Below are 26,880 nucleotides of genomic sequence, written 5' to 3'. Positions count from 1 at the left end.
TATCCAACAGGAGGTTTTTTTTAAGTATATATTCTTGGCTTATGTCTTTTGACTCAGCAACTCTGCTGAGAATCTATTGGTAGAAATTAATTTTAAAAGTGGATAAAGCTTTAACCCCAGCCCAAGGACCAAAGTATTAACAATAATGAAAAATCAGGATTAATCTTACTGAAAACATGGAAATACAGTTTACTAAGACATCAGCAATGCTTATGTTGAACTAAATGAAAAAGTAAAATAATTAATTGTTTACCAAATTATAATAACAGCTAAGTGAAGAAAGAAAGAGGAAAGGAGATACCATAAGCTCTTTAAATGGTGGGACTACAGGGAAATTTTTTCTGCTTTCTTTTTTTGATTACTATATTTTCTATAATACTTGAATGTTATGATTTAATAGAAAATAAATACTAAAAAATCTATATTATCCACACAAAGAAATAAGTTGGGAAAATAATAGATAACAATTGAATTTGAGATTGTGTGACAGTTTAGGGCAGTGTTTTAACATATTTATGACTCCTTTAATTCAGGGTTTGGCCAACTGTGGTGTGCAGGCCAAATCCAGCCTGCCACCTCTTTTTGTAAATAAAACTTTATTGAAACACAGCCACACTCATTCATTTAAGATTGTGGCTTCCTGCTACAGGGGCAGAGTTGAGAATCTGGGACAGAGACCACGCGGCCTGTAAAAAAGCCCTGTATATTTACTGCATGACTCTTTAGGGAACAAGTTTGCCAACCTCTGTCTGTAACAAATAAAAGGAAGTACAGGACAAACGATGAATGTGAAATTGATTAGCACTTTCCATTCAATAATTTAAAGTCTTTTAAGTCACAGAAAAAGGAAAAAAAGTTGGAGAAAAAGAGAAGGGTGTTTTCTACATTTGAAATTTCCAAACTAAATAGAAAGAAAAAAACTACACAGTCATTTGAACACAGAGGGTATCACTTGGCTCTTTACAAGGTAGAACCGTGAGCCGCTAAAGCAGAATAGCGCTGAGTTTCAATGTAAGGTAACATGGAAGAGTATTTAGTAGTATTACCTGGACGGTGATGTTCTAAACAACATTTTTATTTATTTATTTTTCCTTAGTATGCACAAAAGATACTAAAATCCAACAGGCAGTTTTGCAGCAAGCTGGGAAAGTACCGGATGCCATTTGCTTGGGCAGTGAGGTAGGTTGACAGTGATACCCAGCAGAATAGAAATGTATTTATGTCTGCATTGAAAGCTTCAGGTTTGAGCACCACTGTGGTACTTGTTGTTTTTAATATACCTGCACCTAGAAGAATGCTAATGTGTTCATCTTCATAAACGCCTTGTGCTCCCCAGAAACATGTGTTTTACAAGACACTTTAGCAAGACAACTCAGAATAGACTGGGGCCATGCCATGTGTGCCATGTGTGCCAGACCAGGTATGCAGTGGGTTCTTAGCAGGATCAAAGCAAAGTCGTAACTTTTTTATTATGTGTATTTAGTCTGACAAACTCTTGATCTTTTATCAGTCCTAAAGATTTGGTGTGCATAAAACTCCGATGGAAGCACTATGATTTCTTATACAGCTGTATTTTTTCATCTGTGTAGGAAACACAGCACTATTTATGGATGGTTCAATGAAACCATCAAATTGATCACTCAAACTGTGTTTGATTTTGGTACTGATTAGCATTACCAAATCTGTCAGTCCCAGTTGACCCTCTGATAGCAATGCTGAGTTACGTGACACTGATGGCAGAATCATCCACCTGCACATATAACCTCTGCATAAAAAACAAAAATTGCTTTTCAGATCTGCTAAAAAAACATCAATTACTATTGTCCTCCTCAATCTCGTTGTGTCTCTGTCAGTACAGAAATTTCTTAAAGGAAGAGGTGCCTGGCATAGACATACGGGAAAAGGTCAGCAGTATACAAAGAACTAAATAAGATTAATTAATGCCACAAAACAGACTGCCTGTTAAGTATCCATTTGATATTGGTAACATCCCAATGCAAATAACTTTAAAATCCAGAAGGAAGGGAGAACTGATTAGTTATGCCATTTTATGTCTCACAGTAACCAGTGAGGTGCCTAACCAGAGTAGACTCACCAATATTTTTTATAACTTTGATGTTGTTATTGAAAGTTGGAGATGGGTAGGTGCAGGGAGGAGAAATGTGGAGTTTAGGGCAGTAATAAACCAAGATAGACTCATGCAGTTTCCAGCAATCAGTTTGCTCCAAGGCAGCCTTCTAAGTCAAGAAGGAAGAGACCAGACGCAGGGGTCTGACAAACGTGGTGCAGACCAGGGCACCATTTATAGATTGTACCTTTGGTCAAGTTTCCTTTCTGAGTCTCAGCGTCCCTATCTCCCCAGTGAAGCTGACAACATCTGCCTTGTGCACAGTAGTGCAATCACAAGTGCACAGGCATCTGAGAGCATAAAAATCATCTTATCTCCCTTTGACATCTCTCCCTTTAGGGACAACTAAAGCTAGGATATTCTGCATGAAAAAAAGATACTGTTTAGATACACTGAACTCTTTATGATGAGCTTAGCTTTTATTCCTCGTAAGCTTCAAGAGGAAGGATGACTAGTTATAATTCGCAGGTCAAACATTTTCATGTTGATAAGTAGTCTCAGTTCCCGTAGGAAAGTCAGTTGGGGCAAGTAGAGGCAGGATGTCCTTTTGCAAAGTGAAATATTCCAATCTAGCAAGATTATAATGGTGAACACATTTTCTCTTGAAGGATCGAGAAGTATTCTGAGCATCGTTATAGGCAGACATGTTAGAGCCAGAGCTAGGTTCCAAATCTCAACTCCATTTAGTTGAACTTAGGCAAGAATTTATAGTCTGTCTTTACCTCAGTTTTTTTGAATGTATGAAAGAGGAAATGGTTAATATCTAATAATTTACTATTTCAGGGGTTAACATGCACAGATATGTACCCAACAAAAGATAGTCATTATTGAAAGTCATTATTCTAATATGATTATTGAAAGTCCCTGTGGAGATCATCTTCGCCTCAACAAGTCCCCCTTCCAGGTGAATTGGGGGCAGTGAAGAGTAATGTGGGGCAAAGAAGTAAAAAGAATTACCCGTTATTGAAAGAACCTGAAAAGTTAGGAAGACCAGTAATAATCCTACTTTGAAGCTGTCTAGTAAGATACACTGGAGGAAAGACAGAGGGCGTTTCTAGGGAGGCTGATGAGATTACTGACAGCTGGAGTGATTATGTCTGGGACAGGAAAGCTAACAAAGCGCTAAGTTCACACTACCTTAACACCGGATTAGTGGCTTGGTGGTAGGTTAGCAGACAGTGTACATCACCAATTCGTGTATATGAATACATGACTTACATGTACATAAACATCTCTAGCAACTGAAAAAAATGGTGAGCAGTGCAGTTCTCAGGATTTCATGTTAGACCACTTGGAATAGCTGACCACCAAAACCAAGCACATAATCCCACGAAAGAGTTTTCATTTTCCCTTCACAATGTGGAGGAAAATAAATGCTGACCGAATCAGAGAGAGGCTTCCTGTTCCTCGTGTCATACTGACATAAGCTAGCCTCCTGCTGTATTTCAGTACCCTATTGGCACGGCTGGTTCTCTGGCTACTTTTTCTTTCTATTATATTTTCTTGATTGCAGCTTGTTTCAGGACATAGCTTTGAGTGTTCTCTAAAACGCTTTGGCCCTGAAAATCAGCTGCCGCTTAGAAGCATAGAATTGGCAATTAGCTTATAAGCATATTTTCACCCAGATCCAATCATCGCACCAGCTGCAAGAGGCACCCATCCCCATCACTGGGACTGTTTTATCTAGAACTAATTTGGTGCATGTTCTTATTTTTGACACCAGCTGTAGTTTTATAGCAGAAACAAAAAAAGGCAGGCTATATTTGGGGTAAATAAAGAGGACACATTCAAAGGGTCCCATAGTGTATATCGTACACTCACTGATTCAGGGGAAGGTTCACCTTTGCAAATATGTCACGTTGTTAAATGGAACTCTTTCTGCTCATATCAGCCCCAGAATTGTGTGTGCCTGCATCCAGGACAGGGCTCTTTGATTTTTTTCTCTGTCCCAGGCAACCTTCCAAATGGACCAGAGTAAAACACTGGAATTTTTTTAAAATTAAATGAGACTAACATAAAAATTTCATTCTTATGTCTGTACATTTAGAGAAGAGACCCGCAGGCAACAACGAAACATTCCCAATAAATGGTTGTCCAACCTCTGTTTGGATCCTTCCAGGGATTTTGTCTTTTTATAGCTCTTCTTGTCTTTTTATAGCTCTAATGATGAGATAATTCTTTTTTTAAAAATATTTTTAAACTGCTTGACAGTCACTTATGTTTTGTCTTCCAAAGCCATAAAAAAAAGAATGCCCAGTTCTTTCTATATACCACAGTTCCTCATGCTGCTTATGAATGAAGCTCTCCGGGACACATCAGCTTCTTTTCTTTTAAGCTAAATGCCGCATGATTTTCAGTCACACCCCAAATGTCCTGGTTCTGAGACCCTCATCATACCCTGATCATAGCTCAACCCTGGCAGTTGGAACTGGGCACTGTGTCCCCGCCATCCTGAAACCATCTGTGTAAATGGGTCAGTTCTGTGCAATCCTGCCAATTAGCATATTTATCGAGCAGGGACAGAGTGTGAGCTGTGCTTCACCGTGGTGCTGTGTTCTTTATGATGTGGCCAGTGTAAGTGAGTTATTTCCAGGACAGAGCTGCTGGTAAGAACAAAAGCCAGTGATACAGCCCACGTCTACCAATGTATTTGAAGTGACTGGGTATTTAAGAAAAAAGAAAGAAAATACAACACAAACTCAATTTAACCTCCTCCCATGTTGGGAAAAACATGTTGGTTTCAACCCATCACACACTTCAAACAAAAGCCCTGAATAATACTTAAATAAAAATAATCTTCAAGTTAAATATGTTCATTCTGCTTCCCCCAGTGTTATTTGATAGGGGACCTTTTTGGCCCTCAGTTATTATGTAACGGAGGAAAATGAGGAGAAAGTTTGAAGGATTCTAAAAATATCATTCTGATAAATTCCTGGCACACTTTCTAAATTATTTGATGCTAAAGCTCTATGATCAGATATCCACTTAAATGCCCTTTTCAACCTGGGTATTGAAATCTTTGGTCCAAGTGAAGAGCAATGAGAGAGTTTCGTTAGGGTCCTTACATTAGAAGAAATAAAAATTCAGCATTTCTCTAACATTAAAGACAAATCAGTAACACGTGGGTCTGATTTTTCTTTGTTAGGCACAGAATATGATGAATTACGGGCCAAAAAAAGTGACATTAAGCCTGCTGTGTATACTTGGTTTTCAGCAGCAAGTATGGCCTGGCATCACTATATTACTTGGATTAAAAACAGTTTGTGTATTTTAACTAAGTCTGTAGAGTTCCATTGGAATTAAGGAAGGAAGTAAATGGCTCAGGTTCATGATGTTCTCTTTATTTGATACAAAATGCTGACTCAGGTGTTCCCCATTTTATCTTTGTTTCTGCCCCAAAATTTAGGACGTGGGCACATTTATCTCCAAGAAAATGTTTCATGAGTACACCCATGTATACAACCTTATCTGCTTTCTTTTATCCATAAGTTCTAATGGCATCACCCAAACTGATGTGACCCTGGCTTGCTCAGAAAGCAATGAAAAAGTAGCAACATGTGTTCCTGTTTCTCTCCACCCGCCCTAATCCTGTGTGGCTTTGATATGTTACTGAATTATAAATCAATGTCGTTGTAATATGGGCTCCTGTCACTTTAGGTACTGAGTTGAAAATAAGAAATTAAAGATGACAATTACAACGTGTAGATGAAACTTTTGCCTAAGAAGTTTTCTTGTCTTTTTATTTTATGAGCTCCTGGAATTTCTTCCACTGTAAATGGAAAATTGAATCATTTTAAGTCATCTTTGTAAACAGTATGCAAATACCAAGCTGAATGAAGATTGTTTTCTTTCAGATCAGTATTTAAGGACAACCAGGGAAATGTGGACAGAGACTCAAGATTTTCGCCATTGTATAGGCAAGAAAGTAGCAAGATTTCAACTGAGGACCTACTTAAATTAGTGTCTGATTATAGAAGGTAGGATTTTGGGGGGGATACTCTTGAAATTAACATGAGCCGGCTACACTGCTACTGGTGATCTGTTATCACTGTGTAAGCAGTACTTGATTGCCAGATTCTCGTATGTCCAAAGTCCTCCAGAAAGCAGATGCTTTGCAGATGACTTCACTTATTTCCAAATGACGCCAGAAGAAGAAATTTGCCAGGTTTGCATGGAAGGACGTGAAACATTAAACTATGTCAGTTACCAATAGCTATGTAACACATCACCCCAAAACATAGCGGCTTAAAATAACAGCCTCACTAATTTTACTCTTGAGTCCATCATTGAGCATGGCTAGGTGAGGGGAGCTTGTCTCTTCTGCATATGATGTTGGCTGGGAGAGGTCGAGTGGAACCAGAGGGTCCACTTTCAAGAGAGCGCATTTGATGACAGGCAAGTTGGTGCTGGCTGGTGGCCGGGAGCTCAGCTGGAGCTGTGGGCTAGAGATCTTGTTCTTCTCCATGGGAGCCTCTCCATGGGATACCAAGGCTTCCTCATGGCCTGATGGCTGAGTTCTAAGAGTAAGTGTCCCAAGAGACAGACAGAAAATGACCACTGCCAGTTCCTTATGACCAGAAACTGTCCCAGTGCTATTTCTGCCACAGGATACAGTCAGCTGTCACAGATCCTAGATTCAAATGAAGGGTATAGAAACACCTCTAAATAGGAGGAGTGTTAGGGGATTTTAGAATATGTTTGAAACTCCACAGAGCAATTAATTGCTGTGAATACAATTATTTATAATATTTTCCTTCTTCAGATGGTTTTGGAAAAGACAATGGAAGTTAGTGCTAAGAGAAGAAAACCGTGAAAGTCACAACATTTTTAAAATGAATCACCATGTGTTCAACATCTGATGATGATAAAATCTTTCATGATAAGTGACTTGTAAATCATTAGCCCCTGATACACACAGGATTCCTTTGCTCCTTTCCCAAGTGTTCTCTTTCTGCCTCTCCCATCTAAGAATCAACAATCCCCCATCAATTAATTTTGTTTATCTGAAACGAAAATAATATATTACTATGAAACAAGTGTGATTAATATTTTCTGTATCTTCAATACAAGATATATTTCTATTTAATTAGAAAGGAAGTTTTCCTAATTTTTTTTTTCTGTTTTGGAAAAAATATAAACCTTAGAGAGCAAAATAAAGGTAAGAAATAAAATCTTGGAGGAAACCATGAACCAGTATTACGTTTTTATGAGCCTACAAGACCACTCCTTACCTGGGGAGACCCTCCTCTTGACTTTATCAGACTTCAAGATCAAAATGCCTACAGCCGCTAGATAGGAATTAAGAATGCTTTTCCTCTTTACTCTTTTTCCAGTGCACTAATGCATGGAAAAGTTGTAATGCTGAGCAGAAGGGAATGGGCAAAACGGGAGAAGACCACACTCTCACAAAACCCATGTTACTGTTTAGCAAAGAAAGTTATTCCTATAGCATTCAGAGGGCACCTAGAATACCTAATGCCATGCTGGTGAGATGTTAAATTATTTCATGGATGCCTTACACTTTATGACATTTATTCTCAGTAGTGTGTTGGTGGATGTCTACCACTGAGTCTCTGGGGGGAAAACTGATTTGTAGTGTGATGTAAATTCTCCTACCATTGCTGATTTCAGACATGGGGCTTCACCAAACATGCAATTGGAAAGAAATGTGCACACCATTACATAACACTTCCACCACACAGACAGACACAGATAACCTCCAGAGCATAGATAATCTCACCATGTAGTAAAATAATTACCAAGTGATGAATTTTCAGTCCTTGTTACCTTGGTGTTGAATGTAATTTGTTTAATGGTAAGTTTATATAATTTCATTTTTAACAATGGCGGTGTTTTACAGTTGGCAGGCAAAATAACTGAATATTTAATAATCAGCTCTCACAAGCTGGGAAGAGCTGGATCTGACCCACCACTGTAATTACTCTGCCTCCCTGAGTAGATTTCCTGACAAGGGTAACACTGGAAACTGTTACCTGCAACTTTCACCTTACTATAAAGGAAGATAGGTGGGAGGGTTTTAGTGAAGAGAGAGGGAGAGGAATTCAAGGACTCATGAATGAGAATGAATACAGTACAGGGATAGGTAGGGAAAGAGGGTCCACGTACTCTTACAAGGATGGGAGAAGAAGAAGAACCAGGATCAGGGAAAGGTCCCTTGTCCCCTTCAGTTGTGGGTGACGAGGGAGAAAGCAGACTGTCCCCTTAGCAGCTGCAGCAGAGACCGGCCGGGCTCTCAGAACTTCTTCAAACTCCTCCTGAAAGTGAATCCTTTCACCAGTTCAAATACCAGTACTTTTTGTTAACGAAAACGATTTACCATTTACCAAAACTAACAATTCACCATTGTACGTATGTGTTGGGCCATTTATAGAAAAGTTATCTGAAGTCGGAGCAAATAGCTTTAAAACATTCTTCAGAATATCTGTAACTTGACCTCTCCCTGATTTTTAGTTCTTATTTGCAGCATCATGTAACTTTTAGTTTTCAAAATAAAACTAATTGAAGAAATTATTCACAAGATTGTTTAGGGTCCCACTTATCAACACCGAGAATGACAGTTAACTGGGTTTTTCCTTGACAACTAAAATAATTCCTTGTGTGTGTGTGTGTGTCATGTGTGTGTGTGTCGTGTGTGTGTGTTTCTGTATTTGCACAGAGCTGACAGAATAAGCAAAACGCAGACCATTCCTGGAAGCCTGGATATCACTGTTGACAACAGTCCTTTGGAGCATCCAAGTATGACGATAATGTAGAGTTTGGAATATTTAGTGGTTTGTTGGTTGGTTGGGTGGGTAGTTGGTTTGTTACAAAGGTTTGTTTGGGGAATTTTTTCTCAAAGTTTGGAATAAATGTAATTCATTATCCTATAGAAATTTGAGGCTTATTTCTCCATTAAGACAGACTGTAAGTACTGTAGGGCAGGAACTATATTCAGGGTAACCTAATATTCATCTGGTATACACCACGCACCCAGCAAGGTATTAAATTATTTAATCTTCAAAACCCTGGAGGGTTGCAAATCAGTTTCCAATAGATTGATAAACCAATAACCCACAATAGGTGATGCTACACTGTGCTGCCAAAGCGTTATTCTGAACACCATGTGTAGCTACCCAAGTGGCCATGCATTAATTACAGCTGGCTTGTTTTAGACTCTCTTATTACACAGGGAGCATACATCTTTTTCAGAATACAGCCAGAAGTTCTGTTTGCCAGTGAACATTTGAATTTCAGAAAGAGTCTTTATTAATTTGTAAATAAGATTTGCAGAATTTATTTCTAAAGCGGTGACATTGGTTTATTTGTTTATTTTTTTTCTTCTAATTATGCCTTTTAATGACTTTCGCAGTGATGCAATGAATGAATAAGGGCATTCTAAAAAGAACTACAAATGGGGAGAGAATTATTACCACAGGACATTTGAATTGCCCTTAGCACTGTTAAGTTTTTCGTTCTTACAGTTTTTCCACAAATCATTTTAATATGAAGTAAAATGAGCATCCTGATGTAAGCCATGGCTCGAAGTCACTTTTATATTGATTGATGTGACAAAGCAGAGGGCAAACTAAGCCATTTCCTCTTCCTGATTTGTGGGGTGTGGCTTTTATTACCTATGGTAAAGAAAAGTAGCAAAAGAGAAAGCCAAAATATTCTCTTTGAAAGGACTGTAGGATATCAGAGAAATCTGAACATATAATAAATATGTTATAATTTGGGGGGAAAAAAACCCCCTGTAATCTGATTCTCAAGCATATTTAGTTAACGATTTTGCTTTTTGGAACCCAGGGAGATTTCAGGTGGGATAAAAGAAGGTAGAAGGATTTGCTGTCTTTCAGGACCACAACTTCAGCCTCCAAACTACTTAGTGACAAGTTTTGATTTATAAATTCCTAATGGCCTTTTTTTTCCCCCCTTAGGCTGTTTTTACAAGTTTAGGTTTTAAAATGTTGTAAAAACTGAAGAGAAAAATAAAATTGTTAACTAATAGAGCAGGGGAATTAGGACCTATGTTGTGAAATCATTCCACAGGGAAAAATACTGTAAACCCATTGGGAGAGGGTTTTGTGCTGTCAGATATCAATGTTTATGGTGTTAAAGTTAAGGTCAGTGGGTTAGTTTTTAACCTGATAATACTTGGTTAGTGTGCTTAGAGGATTTCTATCTAAAATTTACTATTTATATGAAACTTAATATAAAAAGAAGATAGTTAAAAGTCCGAAAGATTTAGTTTTTTGAGACATCGATTTTGATACTAACTCTTGTCACTGATTATCTATCCTGCCTACCTCCTACAAATTTTTCAGTCCAGCTTAATCTATCATAAATTGGTATAACAATTATGGAGTTTATATTTTGAGTGGAACAATTTTAAAAAATGTTAAGTATTGTTCACTTACAAACAAGCCTATTCAATGACAAACTCTTATTTTCTGATTTTTAAAGACTGTGTAACATCGTCCTTTATTCCCGTCAAGCCTTTCAATGTGACGGCTCAACCAGAACCCACGGTGGAGGTGGAAGAATTCGTTTACGACTCGACAAAGCATTGCCGCCCTTACAGAGTATACAAAAATCAAATTTACATTTACCCCAAGCACCTCAAGTATGACAGCCAGAAGTGTTTCAACAAGGTGTGATACGTTTCTGAGATACCCTTTCTCCCCCACCCCCCACCCCCAAGTTAGACCATATGAAGATGGTTTCTTGAAGGTCAAATACAAATTACTAAAGGCCAACACTTTGGAATAGAAAACCATCTGAAGAAAATGTTGAATAAGAGGCAGTAATGAGTTTCACCCCAAAAGTGTTTAAGGATGTATGTTTTGTGACCTATGAGTAATCCTTTCTGAAATCAGCCCTAAATAATTCTATTCTAGACTTTATTTTTTTGTTTATTAAGAGACTCTGAAAATCGCTTACCTGCCCCCTTCCAATCTGAGGCTTTTCTTCCCTTTTAAATAATCTCCCCAATCCTTCTGCTTTTTCTGAGCACTATGGGTAATGTCACAAGATAGTGTTGGCTAGTCTACATTTTTCAGATTTAATTTAAAGCTACTTATTTTAGGCACCTGAAATTTTTTTTTTAAGTGTTACCTAACAGGAAATTACAATAATCATTTTTCTGGCTGTAATTTCAGGCACGAAATATAACCACGTGCATTGAATTCAAAAATTCCGATGAAGAAGATGCCAAGCCCCTGAAGGTGAGCCAAGTTCACGGGAGGGACGCAGCGGAAAGGAGGAGGCAGGCGCACTGGTTCGCTCAGCCGCCCCTGAGGGGCTTTTGATTGGAGTGTGACTGAAAGCGGAGCAATTCAGCACGTTTGTTTCAGATTTCCTAAACGTACCTGATTGAATAGGCATCGTTAAGTAGGTCTATTAGAAACGCCCGTCTCATGGCTCTGCTTAGCTTTTCGTGATTTCGAAAAAAAGGAAGACATTCTAGTGTGAAATAAATGCAAAGATTCCTCTCTGGAAGACTTGGTCCTTTTCAAAGATTAGCCTGCCTCCCAGTTCAGTGCTTGGTTGAAAATGCCGCATCCCAGCCGGCCTTCGCGTGCCCTGAGCAGACTGGCTGCTGTGCGCTGGCCAGACGGCCCCAGGGGCGGAGGCGCCAACCCAGGGGGCACTCACGTTTGTGGGAGGTGCACGTGGCCGCGTGCTGAGGAACTGGGAGATGCCTCCGGGAGGCTGGTCCCTGTTACTGATCGCATGATTTAATATGATCAATAAAACCATGAGGTCTGTGTGAACTGGGCTGTTCTCACCTATAAATCTGCAACTGGATGGCATTTTTTCGGAGTTCGTATTTGAAAGATACTGTTTTTACGTTATGGACTTTGAACAACCTATGAAACTGAAGTAACCTATAAAAGTGGAAGGGAAGATTAGTTTTCAGTGGGCCTGCAGCCAGATCGTCCCTGTTTCGGTGAATCAGAGGCATGAAATATAGTAAAGAACAAAGCCAATTTCTAACTGGCGCCCACAATTAACTGAGATAATCTCTGAAAGCACTTCTGTCAGGTACCAATTGTATATTCTATGCTAAGAAGTATGGTAGCATTATTCAGAAGAGCAGTCCTCAATTTGAGGGATTGAATGAGTTCTGCAGAGTAGAGAGCAAAAGGGTTTTAAAATAGCCTTGAGGCACTCTCAGAATCCTCACATTCCAAGTTCCACAGCAACATTAGCATCCGGTGATAAAAATCAAGTGAGATGGAAGTATCAAGCAAACAATGGCGATGACCAGAAGGCAGACACACTGGGCCTGCGAGGGCATTGTTGATGGGGAGAATTCTAAAAGGTGCAGGTATATGGGACCTCTGTTTCATTGCATCTTAAAGCGTTACTCAGAGATACAGCTGGCTCTAGTAGAGGGACCCTGAGCCTTGGGCTAAAGGGGCTTTTAGGACAAGGAAGTGCCATCTCCCATTCCCTGGCCTGATTTGGGGCCGGGTTAGAAGAATGACACAATGTGGTGGAGCCTGGAGCCAGCCCTGCACTTCCAGCTGTGCATTCTTGGTTGGGAGCTGGCATGTCAGGAGCTGGGGTCAAACTGTGAAGGAAAAGCCCAGCTGGGCTAACAAGATAACTCACAAATCTAAATGTAACAAGTGTCGGATTACTGATCTGCGTTCTGCCGGGCTAACTCATAAATCTGAAGTTTAGTGTCAGTCTATTGGGCTAACGAGCTAAGTCACAAATCTAAGTGTGGTAAGTGTCGGTTTACTGATATAAGTTCTGCCGGGCTAACTTGTAAATCTAAAGTTTAGTGTCAGTTTACTGGGCTAACAAGCTAACTCGTAAATCCAAGCTCAACAAGTGTCAGTAACGTGATCTGTTCCAAATTGATAAGCTCCAGTGTACTGATTCCTTGCATTTTGTTGTTTGAGCCTTATTGGCTAATAGCCCCATACTTGTAATTAACCCTATAAAACCTCATGCGCACGTCTTGGAGGTGCTCAGAGCTTTGGAGCAGAAGCCCCTCTGAGCCCACCGGCGTAATACATCTGAGTACTCCAACCCTCCGAGTGGTGCTTGTTTCTTGGCTGGCCTGTCATTTCCGTAACAAAACCGAGCCTTGTGGTCACCCAGGACTGATGGCCTTCAACTCTAGATCAGAGCTGGATACCACAGGCAGCAGGAATTAGAACTGAACAGATAGATTATCTCTTCTCTCCATAATCAAAAATTAAGTAGTGAATTGATTCAGGAATTCAGTGTTGATATAGCTTCTATGTAATGAATTAAAGCCTTCAAATTTTCTTCCGCTGTGCCCCATGGTATAATAAATACAGGACAGCAAGTCAAAGAAGTTCAAGGTTCATTAGATGTCAGCTAAGCCTGGCAAGCTACCGTGAAATTCGTCTTTGTCCCAGGATGGGTCACTGAAGAGTTGTGACCTTTTTTGTGTTTAGGGTTCATTTCAGACACTCCTAATTATTCAACTCATAACTTCTTATACAGTGTATTTATGGAAAACCTGGAGGACCCCTCTTCACCTCAGCCACCTACACGGCAGTGCTGCACCATTCCCAGAATCCGGATTTCTCAGACGAGGTAAGGGCCCCCAGTGCCCCCAGCAGCCCCTGAAAAGACAGATCAGTGGGTAAGTTAACACACAATAATAGACACTCCCTAGACCACACCTCACACGCAGGACATACCTGAGCAGGTGTTTACGTAAGCAAGCTTTAGAAACCACATCAATTGTCAGTTGCTCCAGGAGTGTGCTGCAAATTCACAAATTTTGGCACAAGATTGTCTTTTAAAAACGTGATGTTGTTATTATATCATTTCTTCCAAATGAGACTATTTTTTCCCTTTTATTTTATTGGTTAGTATAACAAAGATCATGTTAGATAGTTTTTACCAATCAATACAGGCATTGCATGTCATAAGGGAAAAAACAAAGGGTAGAGTATGAGCCAGCCCTATTGCTGATAACCTTCATGACCCTGAAGGAGCTTAGACCCCCTCATCTCAAGACTTGCCCCGGCCAACTCTCAAGACTCTCTTATTATGTGCCAGGCATCACTCTGTACTCCCTGTATGTACCATCTCACTTAGTCTACACAGCTTTCTCTAGAGAGACAGAGTCAATAGGGAGATAGAAAGAAAGAAAGAGATAAGTTGATAGAAAGGTAGAGAAAACAAGAAAGAAAAGGAAGAAAAAGAAAGAAAGAAGAGAGAAAGAAAGATAGATAGATAGATAGATAGATAGATAGATAGATAGATAGATAGATAGAGCGAGCAGTGGCTCACATCATTATGGAGGCTGAAAAGCCCCACAGTCTGCCATCTGCAAACTGGAGACCCAGGAAAGCCCTTGGTATAATTCAAAGGCCTAAGAACCAGAGCATCTATTGTGGATTCCAGTCCAGGTCTGGAGGCCTGAGAACCAGTAGCACCAAGGGCAGGAGAAGATCAGTGTTCTGGGTCAAGTAATCAGATAGAGAAGGAATTCAACCTTCCTTGGCCTTCTTGTTCATCTCTGCCCCTCAGTGGGTGGGGTGGGGCCCACAGGTGGGGCCCACCCACCTGGGAGGGCCATGGCTTTACTCACTCCACAAATTCAAATGCTAATCGCCTCCCAAAATGCCCTCACAGACACACTCAGACATCGTGTTTAACCAGCTCTCTGGGCATCCGGGGCCCAGGCAAGCTGACACACAAATTAACCTTCAGGTCCTCCTATTTTATGGGTAAGGAAACTGGGGATCAGAGAAGCAACTTTCCCAAGGGTACATTACTATGAAGTGACAGTCAAAAATTCAAGCCAGGTCATGTGACTTCACAGCTTGAAGCTTCACTCTCTAACAGAGACATAAAACAAACAAACAAAACTCACTGGGTCAATGATAAATTACTATACACACATTAGCTTGCATTATAAATGGTCTCAGACAAACAAGTTTCAGTGATTAACTTTGATTTCAAACCATGATGCAAAGGTCTGAGTAACGCAACCTGCCGGTATGATGTCTGGGATTACAAACATCACATGTTTTGTGTGAGTTTCCTCCTTCTGCTTAACAAATTAGTGCAGTTCAGTGGCTTAGACAACACGCATTGATTATCTGACAGTTCTGCAGGTCAGAACTCTGAAGTGGGTCCCACGGGGCTGAAATCAGGTGTCAGCAGGCCTGCGTTCCTTCTGAAGGTTCTGGGGACAAATCCTTGCCTGGCCTTTTCTAGTTTCCAGAGACTGCCCACGTTCCTTGGTTCGTGACCTCCTTCCAGAAATTTCATCTCTCCAGCCTCTCACATCTCCTCTGATTTGGACTCTGCTGCCTTCCTCTGATAAGGCCCTTTGCGATTACATTGGGCTCACTGGGCTAATCCATTCAGTCAAGATCCTTAACTTAATCACATCCGTGAACTCCCTTTTACCACGGAAGGAAACATACTCACATATTCCAGGGATTAGGACATGAGGGACAATTTTGGGGGGGAGCTATTCTTCTGCCTACCACCCCTTGTTACACATCAGCCATTTTTAAACTCATTTAAAGAACGCCAGTGAGACCACAGACCTGACTAACCTTTTCTCCTTCCTCCACATCTATTTAATGCTCTTAAATTTTTTCCCTATAAAGACAGAAATTTTAAAAAAAATTTAAGGGAAAGGGCTATTACCACTTTACAGAATATTCACTACGTTGGTTGACCCCTTGACACAGCCCATCTGAAAGGTGCATTCTCTGTAGACATACAAGGTTAAAAAATATATATATATTCTCACTGTTAATTCTGGCTTTTAATCTCTCTCACTCACATGTGCTTCCCCGAATCCTTGAGCTTTTCCACAAGAGAACATGTGTGTAATGAACAGCCTGGCGAACTCTGCGGTGCCAATTCAAAACTGTTTTCTTCTTTATCATTGCAAACAATGATTGCATTAATTATAAAAATGGGTATGGATTCTTCTAAGGCGCTGTTAAAATATGATGTGACTATTTGCAGTATTTGTTAACTGAAGACTGTTTGCATTAATATGTAGCTAACTGGAATGCTTGAGTACTTGTTTCATTCCCTTGTGCTCTGGCTGAAAAAAAAAAAGAAAATTGCATTCTATTGTATGTTAGTTACTGTCAATTTTGAATTGTATGTTGGCTTTTGTTACCAGGTTAGCATACTGGTATGTAAATGATATATGTAAGCTTCTAAACCATTCTAATTCAGGAGCTCCCAAGCTTCGCTGTGCATCAGAATCACCTGGAAGCCTTGTTAGAACACAGATTACTAAAACCCAGCCCAGATCTGGAGATTCCATACGTCTGGGGTGATACCTGAGAATCTGCATTTCTAACAAGTTGCTAACATGCTGTGGACACTGAAAATCTACGTAATGAATTCTTTCCTGAACAGTGCGAAAATAAAGTCACTGCAAATACACATGTACCGAGGGTCTAATACATAAGCTGGTAGATAATTTGTCAGGCTCCCTATCTCCTTATTGCTTGATTTGGCTATTCTGGAAACGACCAAGTTGCTAACATTGAACAGAATGCAGCTTACCGGCCTGGGAGCCTGGGATTCTGAGGACGGTGGCGATCACAAGAAGTGCTTTCTTGTCCTGGGAGATCCTGATCCAACCATCCTCCTAGGGACTCCAAACCCCTTCCCTGATATCTCTCGCTTTGGTTGCTACCCCTGCGGAGGTTTGGAAACTAAAAAACACCATCAAATGAAGAGGGTTTCAAAATCTTTCTTTCCAGGAACATGGTGTATGCTCCTCATTAAGTATATTCTTAATCTACATCAAGCTTATGTTTTATGTTTATTCAGAAGCATTATTTACAGAGCTGCAGCATGACCTCTTTACAAGATTGCTCATTACTTAGTTACCACAATATATTGTACGTTGTGCAAATATATTGTAATTTTTATACAATATATACCATATATATATTATTGTGGGTTTTTTTTAAGTGATAGATCCCAGGCTTCAGTTATATCATTTACAACAACCGTGTTTCTCAACATGTCTCTGAATCGCCTGAGGATCTTATTAAAATGCAGATTCTGATTCAGTATGTCTGGGTAGTGTCTGAGATTCTGCATTTCTTTTTATTTTTATTGAAGTAGAGTTGATTTAGAATGTTGTGTTAGCTTCCGGTGTACAGCATAGTGATTCCATTACATATATATATTCTTTTTCATATTATTTTTCATTGTAGGTTACTACAAGATAATTGAATGTGGTTCCCTGTGTAGGACCTTGTTGTTTACCTATTTTATACATGGTAGTTTGTATCTGCTAATCCCAAACTTCTGATTTATCCTTTCCCCTTTGATAACTGTAAATTTGTTTTCTGTCTCCAAGTCTCTTTCTGTTTTATAAACAAGTTCATTTGTATCATTTTTTAAGATTCCACATATAAGCGACATCATATATTTGTCTTTCTCTGTCTGACTTACTCCACTTAGTATGATAATCTCCAGGTCCATCCATGTTGCTACAAATGGCATTATTTCATTCCTTTTTATGGCTGAGTAATATTCCATTGTGTATATGTCACCACATTTTCTTTATCCGGTCATCTGATGGGCATTTAGGTTGCTTCCACATCTTGGCTATTGTAATTAGTGCTGCTGTGAACGTTGTGGTGTACGTATTAAATTCTGCATTTCTATCAGCTCCCAAGTGATTCCTGTGTAACTGCTCCAGGCACACACTTTGGGAGGCAAAGACCTACTGTTCACTCAACGTATGTCCCTTGATGATGAGTCCTTAATCCGTGCCCTGCTTACATTCTAAAGTTATGTCTGTGTGTGTGTCTGTGTGTGTGTGTGTTTAATTCATGGTGGCATAAATTATCTGATGAGAAACACTAGGTATTCTAAATCATCATCATCTGCCACAATAAAGAAGTAACAATAACATCTTACTCCTAGCACGATGGATATTTTTTGAGAGTGAAACCAGTACTTCTAACGCTGACTATTGTGGACCAAAATTTCAGTTAAAGAGTTTTTAAGAGGCTAACGTGTCTATGCTTTGTCTTGCCCTGACACTGGGAAAATGATTTGAATCTCAGCCCAGCTATTCCCTCTTCCATTGCAGGTGAAAATTGAGCTGCCAACACAGCTTCACGAGAAACACCATGTTCTGTTTTCTTTCTATCATGTCACTTGTGACATAAATGCCAAAGCTAACGCCAAGAAGAAGGAGGCTCTGGAAACACCAGGTACTGACAGGAAGCAATCTGAGAGGGCTGTGCATGTCATCTGTTGGACTTGAGTGGGAGAGTACTTTAAAAGCTCTAATTTATGGAGTTTTTGAGTGAAGTTTTGTATCCGTAAATGATAAATAGCTTTCTGTTCGCTCCTCACTAGGAAGTTTGTACTGAAAAGTTTCCCCTCTGTTGTTCCTTTGCACAGTTGGATATGCTTGGCTTCCTCTGATGAAACATGATCAGGTAGCTTCTCAAGAGTACAACATCCCGGTTGCAACAAGCCTGCCTCCTAATTATTTAAGCTTTCCAGATCCTGCAAGTGGAAAGGTATTGAATGATGCATAACTTGAGAAAAAAAACACAAGGGCTCAATGGCATGAGCTTATCTTCTCTCCACTATTTAAATTAACCCAACCTTAGTGTGTGCATCCACTGTAGGTAGGAATCAAGTCTACCTGTAACGTGTCAAATATCCTGTTTAGCTTCTGGCCAGTAGAAATGATCTATTAAAATGGTCCCTCGGCATCACACTGGTCTCATTTACCAATGTTGCCAGATGTATTTGCATCTCTTATTTTCCATCTCTGTAGCGATGTAAGATAATGGGTGGGATGGCGAGTCAGCACAAACTAAATAACCTATTTGTTTTCCCTTCTCCCAAAGTGCCACAGTGACAGTAACAAACTGTTTTTTGCAGCATGGCGGGAGCGACATTAAATGGGTTGATGGTGGCAAACCCCTTTTCAAAGTAGCAACGTTCGTTGTATCAACAGTGAATACTCAGGTGAGCGTGTTGTCCTGAAATATCAAAATCTTCTCTCACACGTAGAATCGTGAGGTGTCTCCTAGATTTACGGAAGGAGACTCACCATTTCCCAAGGCGTCAGAAGAGCAGGTGATTAAAAAGGAGGAATGTTTGTCGCAAAACTTTATCCCTCTACCGGAAGAGATCGAATGCCTTAATTCATAAAAATGCAGGTGCCATAAAACTGCAAACCAAAATACCAGAGGTGTGTTTCTGAGGATGACCCTCCCCTTAGAGGATGGTTTGCTTCCAGTGACGACACCCAGGTGTTAAAAGCATGAACCGTTGGGACTTTTACCTTAAAATTCAGTCCAGTGCCTACCCCAGGCTTCTCTAATGGGAAGCCCATGAGGTTGGGAGAACTGTATTTGAGAGCCACCTCAGCCAATTTCTGGCCGAGTGACCCTGGACCAGTCACTCCACCCCTGCAATCCTATTGCCTCATCAGAAAAATGAGACCAAGGCAAAAAACCCTCTACCTAAGGTTGTAGTGAGAATCAAAATGAGGAACTGCCTGTGAAAATATCTCATGGGCTGCAGAATGCTACACGAAGGTAATTGTGGTCATTGTCAAATCCCCACACTCACCCCTCCCATCGCAAGGCAGCTTGTTTTACCATAATGTGAGGGCTTCTATGGTACCAGTTGTAAACTACGAAGCAAATTATTACAAGCGCATAGAATATGTATTGCTTCTTCCTTCAATGCAGTGTGCATCTGCTCTTCTATTTGTGCTTCACGTTGCTTTATCTCTAGCACATACTTGGTCACTAAGAAAAATGAAATAATCCAGGTGCCACTGAATATTGGATCATAGTTCCTCCCCGCAACCGCTGGTGCCTTGAGCCAGAGTTACTCCTCTTCCCCAGTCCTGCGCCCCTAGCTCCATCTTTCCTCTGATGCCATCAGCCCTGGCTGAGTCCCACAGAATGGTCGTCCTCCACCAAATCCTGCTTTTACAGATCTCAGAGGGCCCCGAGGTTCTCTTTCTCCTGCACACAGCCCACGTCTCTCTGAGACTCAGCACTGCTTACCTTCTCCTCCATCACCTTCTACCACCCACACACTTGTTGCCCCGGGGGAACGCATTCTTCTTTCATCCATAGTGGTATTGACCACAGTTTTCAAATACCCAAGGCCCACCCTTTCCTGCACTGTGACCTCCATCTGCTTCGTTCCTCCAAGACCCAGGGATTTTTTCTTTTTCTTTTTTGACTCTCAGCCTTTCCTCAGCCAGGAAGATGATCTCTCCCTCTCTCCTTCCCTCATTGGTCAGATCAGCAACTACCCATCCTTCAGGTCTTGGCCCAAATGTCACTTCCGCAAAGAAGCCTTTCCTGTTCCCTGACCCCTCAGACATGCCGGGTAATCTTGTCATCCACTTAACAGGACACCAGGCTTTCCTCTGAAGCACTTATCTAATCATGACCAAGTAGGTATGTGTGGAAATCAGGGTGTGATGCCTCTCTCCTGGCGTAAAGGAAGGACCACAGAGGAGGGGAGTGCGTTTTCCCTGCCCCGAGCTCTGTCCTCCTTGCCTGCCAAGACCCTGTCCTCACAATTCTAGAGTCTGGAAATCTGAGATCAAGGTGTTAATTTTTTTCCAGAGCCTCTCTCCTTGGCTTTCCTCTGTGTGTGCACTTCCAAGCTTATAAGGACATCAGTCATATTGGATTAGGGCCACCCTAACATTCTTATTTTAGATTAATTGATGCAGCAAAGTGTGTTACAGCTCAGTGTTACAACTCAGTTGTGACAGCAACCTGGATCTGGGCAAGAGACCAAGCAGCACTCAGGCAGAGGGTTGGAGAACTCAGGTTTATTACGCCAGCAGGCCCAGAGGAGTTAACACTCCAAGCTCTGGAACCCGTCCATAGGTTTACACAGGCTTTTATAGGGCACCAGTCTAGACTTTGCAACATTTTGCAACATCATATGCAAGTAAGGTATAATAATGGTGACTAATTAGGAACAAGCTTTGTAGAAATGGACCAATCAGGAGTGAAAGAAATGGGCCAATCAGGAGTGAGATCCATGCAAATGAAGCACTACAAATGGACCAATCAGGAGTTAGCTCAGGAAATCAATAGAATCTTAGGGGTAAGTCCCGCTTTCTTAGAAGTAAGCCGTTTCAGAGTTTAGGAAGCAAAATAATGCTGCAGGGCCAGGGAACCGAATGGTGCTGGCAGGAAGGTAGTGGCCCTGCCTGGGGGTCCTGCTGTCCTTTTCATGGGGCTTCCCACCTCAACTTAGCTCTTTAAAGATCTTATCTTCAAATATGGCTACATTCTGAGGTACTAGGAGTTAAGACTTAAACATATGGATTTGGGGGGGAATAGCAAAGGCTAAGAGTCAGTTTTATCTCATGATATCAGTGTGGACCTCCTAATTTTTTATTAGCTCTGACATTTTTAAGTCTGAAAGTATCCCTCTGCATATTAAAGCGTACACATTCTCCTATGCGTTAAAGAATATGTAAGAAAAATTGGTGGGAGTCTGTGGAAGAAGCAAAAACAGGAAGATGGTAGAAGGGAGTTTAAAAAAGAATGGAACCAAGGGAAGTAATTCTCCAGCCATTGTCATATGGTTCAGAACGAGAACAAACCTCTGAGGATGAAAGAGGAGAGAAAGTGGGCTTTGTAAGTCAGGTCGAACCCTCGACGTGCCGGGACGTCTGTGAAAGTGAGAGGTGGATCCCAGTGACTCCTTGATAAAGCTCACGGCATCTGTCCTGCAGAAGGGCGCACCTCCATCCCCATGGTTGTGCCACAGCTCACGTGTCATCAAAAATAAATATTTGGTTTCTGGCTGTTTCAGGATCCACATGTGAACACATTTTTCCGACAATGCCAAAAAAGGGAGAAAGATATGTCTCAGTCGCCTACCTCGAACTTCGTCCGATCTTGTAAGGTAAACGTGACATGCCAACAGCTGCGATGGGCTCCAGGGTGGAAATGGGCAAAACCAACCTTGACATTTTGCACTGAGTAAGCAAACCAAGGAGTAATTGTTATTGAGGATTTTTAGATGCCTCATCAATTCAGAGAGTAAATGATTTTATTTCCCAATTCCTAGAAGGTGTTTGTGGGTTGATTAAAAAATAAGCAGAGATCCGTTTCTCCAAAATAAAAATGATTGGAAAACAGAATCAATTGATTCTAAATTAGTTAATGCTGAATGCCATGAGTAATAAAGCCAGACAGAGGTGAGCTTCAGTACTCGTATTCAGATTCCGAAAAACACCACTAAAATGTGCTTTCAATTTAATCAGTGGCCTTTCTTCCCCCTGCCAATTTAACAGAACTTATTGAATGTGGAAAAGATTCAAGCAATCATGAGTTTCCTGCCTATAATCTTGAATCAGCTCTTCAAGGTCCTGGTACAGAATGAAGAAGATGAAATAAACACCACTGTGACCAGGTATCCATCACACAGCCTTGAGATCTGATAAATTGTAGTTCCGCAGAACTCTGATGATAACTGAATGGCCACTTAATTCTCTGGGCTTGCATTTTGTTTGAACACATATCTCAAATTTAAGTATTTCTCACTCTTGAATTCTTACCTTCTCATCATCCATTGTCATTCAGATAAAGTTTTAGACCTCTTTTTTAACTTTTTATTTGTGTTTTTTAATTAAGCTCTTTATTTGGAGATAATTATAGAGGCACATGCAGTTGTAAAAAATAACGCAGAGAGATCTCACGTTCCTTTTAGATGTTCCCAGTGGTGACATCTTTGCAAAACTAAAGTACAGTATCACGAGCAGAATATTGACATTGATACAGTCAGGATACAGAACATTCCCCTCCCCACAAGGATCCCTCATGTTACCCTTTTATTGACACACCTACCTCTTCCCTCATCTCAGTCCCCACCCCTTAGCCCTGGCAATTACTAACTTGTTCTCCATCTCTAGAATGTTGTTATTTTAAGAATTTTATATATATTATATTGAAATTGTGTATATAATCATATTATAATTATATTTTTATATATATAAATAGTTGGAAATTGAAAATAGTATATAATTATATATGTTAAAACATATATCATATATACTTGTGATAAATTCATAAATTTATTTTATATTTCTGTTTTAAATGTATAAATTTATATAAATCATATATATATGTGTGTGTGTGTGTATGGAATTGTGTAGTATGATAGTATGTAAACTTTTGGGACTGGCGTTTCTCACTTAGCATAATTCTCTGGAGAGTCATCCAGGTTGTTGCATCTATCAGTACTTCACTCTTTTTTACTTCTGAGTAGTATTCCATGCCACAGTAAGTTTAAAAATTCACCTGTTGAATTTGACACAACACTGTAAAATGATTATGAATCAATAAAAAATGTAAAAAAAAAATTCACCTGTTGAGGACAGCTGGGTTGTTTCCAGTTTGGGGGTAGATTCGGGGGTGAACATAAGTTTTCACTTCTCTGAGATAAATGCCCAGCGCAGTTGCTGGGTCACACGGTAGCCGTGTGTGTGGGTTCTGAGAACGTGCTGAATTGTTTTCCAGAGTGGCTGTGCCCTTTCACGCTCCCACTAGATCCTCTGTTGTTGCTATTATGTTCAATTTTAATTCAACTGTTATCACTTTAAATTTTGCCAACATTGCTAATCTGTCTGGTGACTTTGGCAATTCCAGTTTCCTCTTTCTAGAGAGAGTGTTTTTAATTAATTATTGAGTCTTATATTCCAAATGTTCATTTCTTTTTAAATATTAGTCACAGCATTCTGGAAAAAAATTACTCTTGACATTGAAATATTTTCAGTACCTTCATAACTCCCAGGTATATAGTTAGCCTCTTTCAGAATAAGAGCCTTCAGATTTTAAAAATCTGAAGCTCTAGAAACTTGAAGTATCCCTAATCGCTCTGCAACCAGCGAGTCCTGGAACCAGCTTAAAAGTCCCCAGCTGTGCCTTTAACATATGCTCTTTTCAGCATAAGTAGATACATCTGTACTGGCAAAACTCTTAAGTATTTCAGCAGATAGATCTGTTGAAATTCTGAGGTATTCCTAAACAACACAGCCATGCAGCAACTGGACGTGTTCATGAGAAGAAGTCAACCCGTACCTCCTCTGCTACTGGAAACCCTAACCCAGCTGAGGGGGAATAAGCCCCAAAACCTACACCTTAAACTAATTACTTTTTCCCAAAGCATATATATAATGCTTCAAAGTTGGAAGACAAGCCCTTTTAAAATATGATAGATAGAGGTTAAAGATCTTAAGTTTTAACAAAGTACTAAAAATGATCCTTTTTCTAAGAAGACAGTGTCAACAAGCACACAGACCATAATAGCACATACAGTTTGGGCAAAAATGCCTCCAGTGTGATCCTGCAGCCGTAAGACGTTACTTAGAGCTTAGTGTTTAGAGATTTCAAGGTTGGAAATGGCTAACGGGTATTACAGATATTGAACACCCAGTACTGGGGATGCGGGAGAGGAGGGAGTCTGACATTGGTTCATTCATTCACTCAGTAACTATTACATACGCAGTCTACCAAGCACGCCGGTGACAAACGCAGTGATATTTATTTTCCTGCCTTCTCCAGAAAGGCCACTGAACAGCTTTGCTTTTCCAGGGTTCTGACCGACATCGTGGCCAGGTGCCATGAGGAGCAGCTGGACCACTCCGTCCAGTCCTACATTAAGGTATGAAATTACCACTCGGGCACTGGTCATATCCCCTCGTACTGTGTGGCTTGTCTCATTTCCTGTCTGCAGTAAGTAGGAAGGCTCTCCCTGTAGCTGGGCGGTGCCCACCACAGTCATATCAGACATTCCCCGGAGCTACTTACAATACCGTCTCTTTGCATTGATGGGCTCGATGTAGTGTTTAAATGTATAAATGTATAAATAATGTGTACGTGTGCAGATGAATATTTATAGTGGGAGAGAGAGCCAAGAAAGAGTCTGTAGAGGAGACGAGAAGTATTGTCCTTTGATGTCAACATTACAAATAAATGCAATTCCTGTGTAAATTTCAGGAAAACATTTCCTGTTGGTTTGTTGAATGCGCTGTGTTTCTTCTGTAATGTTTTCTTAGCTCTTTTTATTGTTTTCTCAGGCATTATTTCATTTTCCCAGTTACTGTATATTTGTACCTGCTTCTGGTATGTTAAGTCCTTTATCCTCTGGCATGAACCACTAGCCCATCCCATCGGTGCGCTCGCTTCCTCCAGTGGCCTTGTCAAATGTTCACTCAGACGTGGTTTTATTCTCATTTCCAGCTGGTCTGTGAATGAATGCCAGTGAACTTGTGATGATGTTTGCACATTTTAGTTCCGGCTTAAATATCATCTTCTTGAATGAGAAGCAAAAAACCCATCCAGAGATAAATAAAAGTACCTTATATTACTTTATAACGCATAGAGGACCTAAATTTCTATTTTTATGCATAGATTATATCTTTTAGAGACAGAGATCCTTTTACTTAAAAGAGTATATTCCATTAATATGATAGAATATAGCCATTTATTTTAGATATATAGAAAGGCGACTAAGAAGAATTTGGGGCATTTTGTGCTACAAACGTGACAAAAATGCTCCTGTAAAAGGAAATAGCTAGAAATTTTATTCTGAGTTGAACCCCTCCCTCCGAGATAGCATCAGTGAGGAATTTTTTTCTCATTACAGTTTTATATGTACATATTTTCTACCTGTCAGAAATGTTAGATGTCTTCCCAAATACCTAAGCATGAGCCTGTGTCCTTCCTTAAAATGGCCCATACGCCAAAAATAGTTACTTCACAGTAATTTCCCAGTGGTATAATTTTACCCAATAAGATCTACAATTCAATTGCCGGCGGCCAGTTCCACCTACAAATGCTTTTTAGTTTGCCCTCTATTTAGTGTAGAGTCACAGCTTACTTTTATAGGGTATTGATGAGTTTATCATTCAACAAAATCATCTCTCAACATTTACCCCAATTTTCCATTTCAATCACCAAAGGGGCTGAGAAGAAAAAAATTCCCCAATCCATACTGCATGAAGTCATCTCTTTTTCAACACACATTTATCTTGTTTCAACAGAATCATTGGAAATTGCATTAAGAACCACTGATACTGTGGCTCTCGCTGTGACAGTGAGGGCTGGCCCCTGATGAGAGCCTTAGGTCAGCTCTCAGACAGCATCTGTGATGCTGCAGGGTGTACTGGAAATGCATCCTGGAATGGTCTTTATGTTTAACTAGGATGTTCGAAATAGCCTGATGAGACCATCTGATTTTGTGATATAGGAGGTTGCTTATTTAGTTTGCTTTGAAGTGGTTCAAGTGCAGAAATAGACCTATGTGGAATTCCAAGCTGATAACAATTCCTCAGGATTTTAGAGCACATAGTTTCGTATATCTAAAACAGACACGGCCTGATAAACATAACCAACTGGAAAGTGCACTCAAGTAGCAAGGGAGGAAACTAGATTCTCGTTAAGGTTGAATAGTTAACTGTGAGCAAGCCACCTCTCTGAACCTCGTTTTTCTCCTCTGTGTAGTGAGGTGGGGTGGACCAGATGAACATCCAGCTCTATTATTCTGCGATTTGACTCCTGTTGTAATACATGGCTGAAAGCCTGACCTTGACCAAGGAGTCTGATTTTTTTTTAACCCTTTGTGGAAAAAATTAGTTTTTAACATATGCATCAACATTAAGCCCCACACGTCAGAGTATAATAAAAACTGCTGCTCATACGTGCTTTGATGCCCTTGAGAGATGTGATATTTGATTT

General features: G+C 40.2%; 1 protein-coding gene across 2 annotated transcripts in view; it reads left to right on the top strand.

The window, feature by feature from the left end:
• DOCK10 (dedicator of cytokinesis 10) overlaps positions 1-26,880 on the top strand; it is a 242,080-nt gene that overhangs the window by 159,693 nt on the left and 55,507 nt on the right. For both annotated transcript variants that reach the window (XM_072961744.1, XM_006207934.4), the window contains exons 14-25: positions 1,097-1,179; positions 5,983-6,105; positions 8,805-8,884; positions 10,592-10,779; positions 11,287-11,352; positions 13,616-13,708; positions 18,219-18,342; positions 18,536-18,657; positions 19,028-19,114; positions 21,953-22,045; positions 22,437-22,555; positions 24,736-24,805. In XM_072961744.1, coding sequence (XP_072817845.1) covers positions 1,097-1,179; positions 5,983-6,105; positions 8,805-8,884; positions 10,592-10,779; positions 11,287-11,352; positions 13,616-13,708; positions 18,219-18,342; positions 18,536-18,657; positions 19,028-19,114; positions 21,953-22,045; positions 22,437-22,555; positions 24,736-24,805 — 1,248 coding nt within the window. The remainder of the gene's footprint in view (positions 1-1,096; positions 1,180-5,982; positions 6,106-8,804; positions 8,885-10,591; positions 10,780-11,286; positions 11,353-13,615; positions 13,709-18,218; positions 18,343-18,535; positions 18,658-19,027; positions 19,115-21,952; positions 22,046-22,436; positions 22,556-24,735; positions 24,806-26,880) is intronic.

Source organism: Vicugna pacos, chromosome 5, assembly GCF_048564905.1.
Source record: "Vicugna pacos chromosome 5, VicPac4, whole genome shotgun sequence".
NCBI classification, from domain to species: Eukaryota; Metazoa; Chordata; class Mammalia; order Artiodactyla; family Camelidae; genus Vicugna; species Vicugna pacos.
Note: the sequence above shows the minus strand (reverse complement) of the source record. Positions and strands in the feature narration are given on the sequence as shown.